At 31.9% G+C, this 12387-nt stretch overlaps 1 protein-coding gene across 3 annotated transcripts in view; it reads left to right on the top strand.

Annotated features, from left to right (window-relative positions):
• LOC118201244 (general transcription factor 3C polypeptide 4-like) overlaps nucleotides 1-12387 on the top strand; it is a 102272-nt gene that overhangs the window by 26541 nt on the left and 63344 nt on the right. For 2 of the 3 annotated variants that reach the window (XM_085813116.1, XM_085813118.1), the window contains one exon: nucleotides 2468-2796. In XM_085813116.1, the coding sequence (XP_085669242.1) occupies nucleotides 2468-2796 (329 nt within the window). The remainder of the gene's footprint in view (nucleotides 1-2467; nucleotides 2797-12387) is intronic. The other variant, XM_085813117.1, reaches the window with a different exon arrangement.

Genomic DNA, 12387 nt, shown 5'->3' with positions numbered 1-12387 from the left:
CATTTTTACAAAATTTGGAAGTATGATTATATCTAAGACATTTAAAACATCCTTTAAGTTGAATAAATAATTTTTCCGTGTGTGCCTTTCAACCCACACATACTCTATTGCCTTCTAGCACATTTGATTGATAAGAAGACTGAATCTGAAAAACTTTTATGACACATTTTCTTGATCCTTAACATTAATACGAAATAGTGGACATTACATTCACCTTGGTATTCACAGTATTCTTTCATTTTATTAATAAGCATCTCAGCTTCAACCAAATTAAAAACATTATATAATATAATTTTAGGTTGAATAAACCTCTTTTTTCTTACAAATAATTTATTTTTAAAATTTTCTTTAGATTTTATCAAATCTTGTAATTTGTTAACTTCATCATTCTCTTTTAATCTAAACACCATTTTACCATTCTGGTGTTGGTGAGAACTCATAATTCGTACATCTACCTCATCTAATTCAACATTTGGAGTAAGTTCATCATGTACATCAATTCCAGGTGATGTTGGTTTCACAATCAAATTATTTTCTCTCCAGCGATCTTCTCCACAATTTCCACTTTTCCCTCTGATTTCTTCACCACCTTCATTGTCTACCAACAAATCTTTTATTTCATCAGTACCAATTTTAATTTCTTGTAAGTCATAGACACATGAATGTAAAAGATCAACTTCCACACTTTGAATATTTCTGGCCATCAGTAAGTCAACAATTCTATCAATCCTTTCATCAGCAAGACCCTGTGGAATCCTTTTCACCTCTACTTTTCCCACAATTAGATAAAGGGTTTTAACTGCTAACAACACTTCAATTGAATCATTCAAGTTTATTGCACTTTCCATATCATTACCTATCAAATTTTCATTTCCCTTTTTATCGTTATTTACCACTTTAATTTCTTCTAATTAATTGTTAAGCTTTGTAAACTGGAATTTTTAATTGAGCACAAATCCCTAAATACACAATAAAAAGTCACATGAAGCACTGAAATACGTACCAGAACGAAGAGGGAACACAAACACTTTTCTTGCCTTCACAAACAATATTTACCACAAAAGATTTCAAAACTCAAGAGCTCATCAAACACAATGCCATAGATGTGGCGACATGTGCAGAACTGCCAAATATGCATATAACTAATAATAACTTATCAACTTATTTATTATTCTCAACTGTCTTTATCAGGTTCAGCATTCCTTTATCTGTTCAGGTTTAGCATTATTCAGATTATAGTAAAATATTCGAAACCTATTTACCTACGGTGAAGAATGCATTCAGAGAAAACTTAAGGTAAAAAGGCAGGTATTTATGTTACACACGAGGAAAACCTACAGCCAACTCCTTTATTGATGACAAAAGTGTTAGCAATCATCATGATTTTAATTCTAAATATGGATAAGCAAAGTATAGCAACATGCTGTAACATCTGCGTTTTTGTTTGATGTAGTCCAGTTGATTCTGATAAACCATCTTTTTTATTATGAATAAGGATATGCTATTAATTACTTGTTATTGCTGTATTTTTTCTTGCATTTTGGCCCCATCCCCCAAAACAGGGAGAGATTAAAATTTGGGACCTGACTCTTACAAAACAGCAAACAGTGGATCATATTCAAAGTTATGGGATCATACTTTAAAAAAAACTGTGTATTAAAGGAGATGATTGGTCAGCTGAATATGGCCACCAAAATAGGAGCAGATTGAAATAATTACCTGTGAGAACTTTGTGCTCATAATGTTCTAAAAATAACTTCCAGTAAAACAGAAAGTTTAATAAAATAGTAGAAATTGACAAAAGATTTTTTAAGAATTGCAGAAATAAATCGAATAGAATACTGATTCTTCATTTAAAGTGAAGTTATTTAAGCCAATGTCTTTATAGAATTCTGGCGAAATCTTTGCCAACTTTTATAGTTTGATAATTGCCATATTTCACAGTTGACATGAACTTCTGGTAAGTACCCATTTTTCTGTTGTTTTGGTCTTTCCTCAGTTTATCATGTCAATGTTAATTTTGTTAGTAAGATGCTTACACAATTTTTTTATCTTTTTATTGTTAACTTTTTGTGTTTTAAAATTTGTTTTTTAAATGTCATGTTCTATGCCATTATACCACTTAAATTCAAAAACAAAATCACAAAACATTTAAAAACAGCTTATTTTTAGAATTCCTAATAGAGTGTTAAGTGTTGCCTAACATTTTTTTTATGTTAACTATATTATTTCTTTAAAAACTTAGCTGCTTACATGACCAGCTATCTAAAATAGTTATCATTAAATATATATATATGTAATGATTTTAATAAATGTAATTTCATAAAAATATGTAGGTATTTCATGGCAAAAGTTCTTCAAAAATACAAATAAAATTTTTGGCATATTCTTGAGACTGTCTGTTAATTTAGGAATTCTTATGCTGAAGTGCTTCCCTTTAATTAAATCCTCTCGTTTCTCTTTTTAGATGTTTATTAGCAACTCTTACAATGGACCACAGATTGTGTATTTATGAAGAAAAAGAGAAAGAGTGGAAATGCATTTGTGATTTAACAGAAGAAATGCAAGCTGAGAGAAATGCTAGAAAAGAAGTAGCAGCTGAATCTAAACAAGGTAGAAGAAAGAAGAAAAGAAGGGAAGGAAAATCTAAAGAATCTAGACCAAGGACAAGAAGTCGAATACAATACCTTGAAGAAGATTCTAGTGATGAAGAGGAAGAAGATGCTATTACAAGTATTTCAAATTCTCTCAATTATGAGGAATTAGTAGAACGTATTTATAAATTAGCCGCAATGGGTAAGAATTGAAAATCGCTCATTGAAAAAAATATTTCTTTGTCTTTTTCTTTCCTCCTTTTCTTTTCTTTTTGAGTGAATGTCTGTTTTATACCTTTTTTCTTTAAAAAAAAAATATTTTATATTTCCCTCAAAAAATATTAAAAGAAAAAACAAAAAGTAGTATTAAAAAGAACGTTGCATTTGCAAGCAGTATATTTTCTTTATATTAATTTTATTAAAGAGTTCTTTCAAAGATGTTTAAAGTTTTTCTGTGATATATAATGCTGAAATCACTGCATAATAAATACTTGCAGATTATATATTGTGTAGGGGCTCATATGCTTGGATAAATTTGAGAATGATTGTTGCGGTTTGTGTTCTCAGTTATTATCATAATTTTGTAGTTAGTGTTTGCATCACTTTTATTTCTAAAGAATTTATTTATTTATTTATTTATTGAGCTTGTGTTTTAACCACCTTCCCAAAAGTATGAATCTTTATCGTTATTCTTTTATCGCTCTTTGCCTCCATTGCTCTTTTTTTAAACAATTTTTACTTGTATGCATTTTCTATGTAATATGCCCCCCCCCCGCAGAAAAAAAAAGATTTATGTTGTTTTTTTTTTTGGGAGGGGTATAGTGTAAAACATCAAGGAACAAACTAGAAACTTGATATTTTGGATATATTTCTAGATAAACTGTGGAGAACTGCAAAGCTGCAAATTAGATCGGTTTATAAGCTGGAGAGAGAGATTCCAGCTTGGCCACTGAAAGCTGAGATTAAGATTGCAAGTTTATTTATTTATTTATTTTTATTTCAATGAAGCTGTTTTTACATTGATTTATGCCATCTTATTTTTTCTACATAAATAACAATAATTTTTTATTTTTATGACGAGACATTCCTCATCTAATTACTTGCTTACTACTATAAAAGTGCAGCTTCTGAACTTTAAAAAGGTACTTTCATTCAAGGGTGTAATTCAAAGGTTTGCAGATCCATTTGCAAAATTCATAATCAAATTATACGAGGGCTATCCAGAAAGTAGATTACGTTTTGGAATAAAAAATAAACAAAGTATAGGAAACAAATTTTATTATATACAGATGAAAGCCATACTCAAATACTACTTTTCTACATAGTCACCATACAAATTAAGGCATTTATCGTAGCGATGTACGAGCTTGGAAATTCCTTCGTCGAAAAATTCAGCCGCCTGCGCCTTCAACCACTTCGTTACCTCTTCTTGCAGCTGTGCGTCGTCATCAAAACGCTGCATAGCCAGCCACTTCTTCATTGCTGGGAATAGGTGGAAGTTGCTCGGTGCCAGGTCGGGACTGTACGGCGGATGAGGAAACAACTCCCACTTAAAAGATTCAAGAACTTTACGAGTGACATTTGCCGTGTGGGGCCGGGCGTTGTCGTGAATCAACAAGATCTTAGAGCTCAACATTCCTCTGTGCTTGTTTTGAATTGCTCTTCTGAGTTTTTGGAGAGTTTGGCAATACCTTTGAGAGTTTATTGTAGTGCCTCTTTCCAGGAAGTCCACCAAAATTACACCTTTTCTGTCCCAAAAAACAGTCGCCATCATCTTCCTCGCCGACATTGTTTGCATGCATTTCTTGGGTTTTTGGGGAGAACTTGTGTGCCCCCACTTCATTGATTGCAATTTCGTTTCACAGTTCACATGTTTCACCCATGTTTCGTCACCAGTAACGATGCGATCGAGTAAAGAGTCACCATCCTTATGGTAAGCGTCCAAAAAGTTCAACGCTGCAGCCATTCGCTGATTTTTGTGGTCCTCTGTCAAGATTTTTGGAATCCATCTTGCACAAAACTTGTGGTAACCAAGCTTTTCGCTGATGATTTCGTGCAACAAACTTCGCGAAATTTGTGGAAAACTCAAAGAAAGTTCCGTTATTGTGAAATTTCGATTTTCACGGACTTTAGCATCGACTTTTTCGAGAAGTTCGGCGGTCACTATGCTGGGTCTCCCACTTCGATTTTCGTCGTGAACATTGGTTCGGCCATTTTGAAATCTTATGACCCACTGACGCACTCCACCTTCAGTGATAATGTTGTCCCCATACACTTCACGAAGCTGCCGATAGATTTCTATCGGTTTACAGTTTTTTGCAGTCAGAAACCTTATTACTGAGCGCACCTCGCAGCTCGCGGGATTTTCAATTAACGCAGACATTTCAAACCGTCACAGTATCTGAACGGAGCACAGCACGAACCTCTCACTAGCACGGCTAGATGCAGACTGAGCTGCGCAACGCTCTGACCCCAAGATGGCCGCGCTAGCCCCGCCCCTAGCGGACACAGACGGAAACGTAATCTACTTCCTGGATGGCCCTCGTATGATAACTTTCATGAGGAAAACTAAACACAATGAGTTTTTGGAAATCCTCTGCATTATACAATTATTGATGCAAAACTGTCAGTAATCACTTGCAACATTTCTAGGATTGTGGTAATACATAATTACTGTTATAAATGAATTTCATTACCTCTATATATGGAGTAGATTTAATTCTGCTGGTTTATATATATAAAGAGACAGATAGAATATTGTGTATTATAGATCAAAACTTTGAGTAAAGTTAGATATTTAAAATTTCTCAAATACACCATGTAACTTATTATTTTCTAAATCCGTAATTCTAAGAATAATTATTTTTAATCATCCATTGCTTAAGTTTTTCTTGGAAGATGCATAGTCGGTTCTAAATTCTTTCTTTCCTTTTCATAAGTTTTGAAGTACTAATTGTTTTATTAAAAATGTATGTAGCGTAGTTGATTTCCCTTTCTGATAAGAAGCAGAATGTTTAATATTATTGTACAAATTTTAATATCTTACAAATAAGAAATGTGCATTTTTGTCAAGAAAGAAAAGTGATGAGTAGAATTTTAATAATCATAATGATTTGTAAGGGTCAACAATAGAAATTTCATAAAAATCTAAATGTGATAGAAAGATTGCTATAAAGAAAAATGAATAGCATTTAAATTTTTTTTTCTCAGAAATTTTAGTTTCATCTATTTTATAATGTCCTTAAGAGTCCTTAAAAGACCTTACATTTTTTGGAATCGATTTTTGGTTCTTAAAAGTCCTTAATTTTGGCCAAAATCAGCAGAAGGTCCTTAATTTTAATCATCTGAAATTTTTGTCTTTTTATGACTGCCATTTTGAGTGTGAATTAGCATTTTGGACGAATATTTTTGGCGATTCACTGACACATATGGTTATCTTTTAAATGGGTTATAATTTGTTTCTCTTTCTAATATAAATTATGGGATACTCAAGTTTCTAAGCAAGAAGTGAAACATAAGCATTTCGAAATTCTTTTTTTTTAATAAAGAAATCTTAAACAACTTTTCGCTTTTGGGGATGTGAATTCTTTTATTAAACGGTTCTAAATTTGGCGACTTGTCAACACTTTGGCGATTTTAAGATCAGTTTCTATAAAAAAATTTTTAATTCCGAGATCTGAGAATTTTTTGACGATTTTTTTAAAACATCACAACATTGATAAATTTCATTAAAATAATGGTAGTATATTGAAATTATATTTAAAAAATAACATTAAAATAAAACATCTCTATTTTTCGCTGTCATATTATAAGGTTTCATTTTGGCAACTTATTATACAATATTATAAATCTGAAAAATAAGGCATAATGCTGTAAAGTGTAATTTATGAAACAGCTCTTAACAAGAGTAAAATTAGCTATGTAATTAATTAAAAATGTCTTCTTTTTAATTTTTTCATAGTAAGCGTTTTTCCCGTCTCAGAATATGCAAAATTCTCAGAATATGCATCAATTTTCTCTATAAAATTAATTTTACACTTTTTCCCTCCTTTTGTTTTTCCAAAATATTTCTGCCTTTTTGCTGTTACAGAATTGGTAGGGATAATTTTTCTCTAGTATTTTAGACATTGTATCTTGGAAAGTTTAGGAGGATTTGAAGGCAAGATTTATAGACCCACGATTCTAGAAGATTCGAGAAATATGTGACAAAATGAAAAATGTGTCCATGGTATCAACACATAATGGATGTATGTTGCAGAAAGTTTGCGATGAAGTTTTTACCTTTTGGAGAACGTCTGGAAGAACAATGAAAACATAATATTTGAATGTTTTACTTTTGATACTAGAATCTTTTTCCTAACATGTTTATCTTCTCTTTATTTTCTCTACATCTCACTAGACACAAGTATGGAAAATATCAAAACTGCTTCTAATCTTATCACATGGCCAGATATTATAGAAAAGTATTTTTTATTAATAAAGAAATTGAAAATTTACTATTTAAAAGATTCATCTAATATGTCTTAATGCATTTACACATAACTGGCACTAGACATTTCCCACCTTATGCAATCTCTGTGGATCCTAAATTCTGCTGCCTAGTGCCTTTCTAAATTCTGCTTCCAATACCTGCTCTAAATTCTAAAAATTTTCCTATTTCTAGATTTTGTTGTTCGGTGTGTCACTAAGTTCTAAAAATTCTGCCACATCAGCTTTGTAACTGGGCTTTACCATATATATTTCATATTTCTTCTGAATGTTCATATTACTAAAGAAATAAAATTAGCCACTTCTTCTATACATTCTAAATGCATTTAGTGTTTTTTAGAATAACAGAAATCCTTAGTTAGATCCAAAAATTCTAAAATGAAAAGGAAACGTGTTGATGAAAGAAACTGAGTACATAAAGAAAATTACTCTTCAAAGCTATGTGCAGTTGTTATTATGTAACTTACCTATTGTTTATGATTTCAGCCCTTCAGTTTATGATTCAGTCAAGGGTTTGGGACTATTTAACTTTTACCAGATCAAGTAAACCCTCATAGGTACCTTGTGGAGAGGTTGACAAGTTAGAAGATAAGCACGCAGAAACTAGTGAGAGCATTGGTTTGCATATTGAGACAAATTTCAAATTGTTAGAAAAGATGCTTAACAAGAAGGAAATCGATATAAACTAGCCAAAATGTTTGGGAAGGCTTCAAATTAAAATGAAGGATAAATATTTTGTTGAGTATTGTTGTTACAAAACATAAATGTTTTGTAGCTTTTCATGTGTATCCTAATATCGTTTAAGAATCAATGTCATAAATTATATATATTTTAAACTGTGAAAATTTGTTAGCTTTTGATTTTAATAGGCTTTTTTAACAGAAACTGTTAAAAAATAAAATTTAGTAGTGGCCATGTAAATCCGTTATGACTAAGATTATCTAATTACCCAATTTAATTATTTATAACTAACTGCTTACCCTTAAAAATTATGTCTACATATTAAAGCAAGTTATTGCCTTTCATTAACTCTCACTGTGGTCACAAGAGAAAACACAAAAATGTAAAAATTCAAGTAAAACTTATTCTTTTCATCTAGTGAAACTTAAAAATAATACAAAACAACTTATCATCTCTGGTACTTTAATCGCTTATTATAACATTAAAGTATATTAACTGGGCTACAACCCCTTGGAACTCTACACAAAGCTATGACACTAACTGCATCAAACAGAGCCTGACTAACTTTCAACACTTCCCAACTGTGTCTACATCAGGCCTTTCAGGTTTGTTCTAATGAGCAGGTCTCTCTCTAGACAAGCAACAGTGGTGACGATCTTCAGTCTTTTGTTATGAGTCATGCTGATTATGATCTTACTTTTCATTTTAACCTATGCCCTTTGGCATAAAATCTACTTCTATTTACTAAACCTTTAGATTAAGTATGTGACAAAATGAGACATAAAAATATCAACATAAAGCTAACTATTAGTAAAACGTAAACGTCAAATCTTCTTTCAAATATGTCCACCTATTATAAGTGTAAAATGGTTAATGCTACTTGATAAATTTCATACAGTTTATGTTATTCTCAAACTTATTAATAATTATGTTAATTAATGCATTTTTAGTATTAATGCATGCTACTTAGGGATCTATTTTATTTTTAGAATGGTATTACAAAAGTGAAAATCAGGCATAGAATGATATTTTTAATTGAATTTATTCAGTTCCCATTTGCTCATAGGTTTTTAATTTTTCCATTAATGGTCCTTAAAAGTCCTTAATTTCCATGTGCAAAAATGTGTACAAACCCTGTATTATGAATGTTATGCATTAGTTAAGAATAAACAATTCTGCTATTTGTACATAATGAATATAATATTTTTATAGGTTTCCATTTTTTCACTTTTATGTAATTTTTATGGACCAACTGGTTTCATACTTGAAGGGGCCTCCACCAAACATCCAATCAATTTTGCAGAAATATATAGTATACATTGACATTCTGTATTACAATATTATATTAATTCCTGGTAACCTTTGAAGGAGAGACCAGCTGTATACATTTGCAAATTACAGCTGAAGTTCTGAAACAAAAGCAAGTGTCCAACTAAGGTGTCTGTAGTATGGCATTTAAAGTAATGAGGGTTCAAAACATATCCTACTGATACGTGAAGAACTATGATTTTAGAAAATCAAGCACTGTAATTCAAAATTGAAAATTTGTGCAACAAAGCAGCAATAGAATTTTACAGGGCACCGTGGAAAGTTTATAGTAGTCAAGCAATAAACTGTAGTACAATCTTCTACTAAGCTGCCCACTTCTGTGAAGAATGTTTCAGAACTTGCAAGATGATTAACTCCTTTGCGCCAACTGTCATGTCTACGTGCCAGCAACGAACATATTCACCTCCCGGCCGACACGCAGGCGTGCCAGAGCATTTTCCCGTTTACTACCGACTGTCACGTATTTGTGCCAGTGTCCTAGAACATTTTAGAAACTATAATTTCTGCCACAAGATGGCACTGTATGTCCATATGGTTTCAGATATATGTACATTAGACCTTCTGCTCGAAATGAGAGAAGCATGACTCACATACACGTGTTTTTGATTATATAAACAAAAGGGGGAACTAAATGTTTCCGAATGGTGTGATTTATGACGTCTCTTTAAATCGCACTTTATTCGCACATGGTAGTTGTTTATTGTAAGTAGAAGTTTTCGGTTTGCAGTTCAGTTTTTAGAAAATAATTAGATCTTGTTAGACGTGAATTCTTTCTATTTTTACCATTGCAATGTCGAAGCGTCGAAAATGTTTAACAGAGCATGAAATAGCAGAAATGATGCAAAATATTTCAGATATTGATTTTGAAATTCTGATATTGATTCTGAAAGATTAACTTAAAGACATTTTCCAAAACTTTGTTCAGAAAGGACTGATAAGAAAATGAGACAACGATGCTTCGTTTGTTCACATTCCTGCAAAAATCCTCCAAAACGGCAAATGAGTTTTTACGAGTGCAAGGAATGTAACGTAGGACTGTGTGTAGATCCCTGTTTTCAAATTTTTCATACAAAAAGAGAATTTTAAGTAATATATTTTGTTTTCAGATGTATAATGTTAAAAGTCATAAAATGGTGAGTAATTTAAATAAAATGTGTAAAATATGCATTTAAACAAGAAATAAGATAATTAAAGTATATATATAAAAATATCTATAAAACATAAGCTGTTTAAATACTCTATAGAGCATTATTAAACAATGCATTGATGCTTCGGAAATTTCATAGATTTAGGCTTAGTAGCAAAATAGCCCCCGGCCCTGGAGAGACGCTCGCGTAAGACACTGCCGGCCTCCGCGATAAGCGTGCGTTTTCGCTACCCGGCTCGAAGATGTTAAAAGCCAGGAAGGTCAAAAGTATTGGTAGGAAAAGGAAGTGTTATGCTTGTAACGGGGTAGAAAGGAAGAAGATCATCGAGCACCACAGGAAAAAATATATCAAACTACAGCGATGTCACTAGTATCAGTATGACATATTTTGAGACGAACTTTGTGGGAATAAAACTTGAGCCCTTTAGGTTTCTTACTGCTTGACACAACTTTATTAAAATGAAGATTTGATAATAAACAGGGTTCGTACGGTCCTTAAAAGTCCTTAATTTTTTCAAAAATGATTTTTGGTCCTTAAAAGTCCTTAATTTTGGCCAAAATGAGTAAACGGTCCTTAATTTTGCTCATTTGACATTTCTTATCATTTCTAATGATTGCCATTCTAAGTGTGAATTACGATTTCTCATGAATATGGAATTAAAATTACACGGCTCTTAACCAATCTGTTAGCAGATTTGCGTTGCAAATGATAAAAAAAAAAAAAAACAATTAGCTACCCGAATGAAAGTATCGGTGTCTGATTGGCTATTCACCCAATCTTTCGAAACAGGTGTTATCCATAAATTTAGGCAGATTGTGACGAAAGTGTGAAGCTGGAAGTTCTTTAAGAGGCAAAAGTGATGATGAAGATGCTCGAGAAAAAAAAAGGGGGGATTCTGAAAGTATTTGCCAAAATCAGAGCAATCCCTACCTGGAGGGCCACAACCCTTCCGACACCAATAGGAACAAGATGCCTGGAAAGTGCATTTTCAATAAACTGTGGCTTCATCAAGCTGATTACAAAGACTGGATATTGATGGATGGCAATCCTTAAATGTGGTCTTTGTCTAAAACAAATTGAAATTTCTAGAATGGGAGAGTCAGCGCTGAAAATTCACATGAAAATTAAGTTTTGTTTCATCATTTCAATTTGTTTTTACACGGTTTTACTTAGCTTAATTTCTGTGTTTGTTTCAATTAAGCCATAAATTAATTTTTTATCACCTTCTACGGAGTTTATTCTCTTTTGCACATACTATATGTATGGGATATCGGGATTATGAGTTTATTTCTACAGAGGGTCTGTTATCGATTTCGCGGGAAATCTGTTGGCTCCATTTCGATTTGAGGTCGCCAAGGGCAAATTCGGTAACGCTAGCCGAGAAAAAGTGAAGTTCGGAAATACGTTTTGAAGCTTTAATAGACAATTAAGTATTTGGTTTAATCCTATGCTGTTGATAGTAATGCATTATTTTTGCTAATGGCAATACAATTATTAGTTGAAAATGACTAACTAATTAAAATTTTTTTAATATTTTTAAAGCTGAAAACAACTAATTGAAACTAATTTTCCTAAATTAACTAGACACAAAATTAACTTTCATTAATTACTAAAGTTATTGGGTAGAAGTTTAACTGAAAATATACATTCCGTATTATATATATATATACAGTACAAAGTCCGAGGTCTGGACTCGTCGGGACTTCACCGATCCCAGATTTGAGATTTTTCCGGATATTAGATCATTTTAAATCTACTAAGATGGCACGTAGAAATTATAAAATTGAAAATATGAAATCGTGATTTATGAAATAATGAAGCATTTATGATTTAAAGGGTATCAAAATATACAAAAGAAAAGAACTTAATATTTATATGTTTACTTTATTAAACACATCTTTCAGTGTGAGTTGTTTGATTTGTTTTCTCTGCTAATACTTTAGACTAATACTATAGACGTATAATTTCTTGTTCAGTTATTAAGTTCCATTGTTCAAGTCCTGTAATTGCTGTGTCGAGAATTCCGAATAACTTGTCAATCAACATTTTTTTCTCTTTCAGTAACCTCTCTGTTACTTTCTTCACTATTGGTAGCTGTATTTTCTGGATTTAGAACCATACTACAGATTTCGCCCTCCGTTAATTGA

Source organism: Stegodyphus dumicola, chromosome 3 (genome assembly GCF_044657685.1).
Source record: "Stegodyphus dumicola isolate Sdum_Otavi_A_Nest chromosome 3, ASM4465768v1".
NCBI classification, from domain to species: Eukaryota; Metazoa; Arthropoda; class Arachnida; order Araneae; family Eresidae; genus Stegodyphus; species Stegodyphus dumicola.
This window is presented reverse-complemented; position numbering and strand designations above follow the sequence as displayed.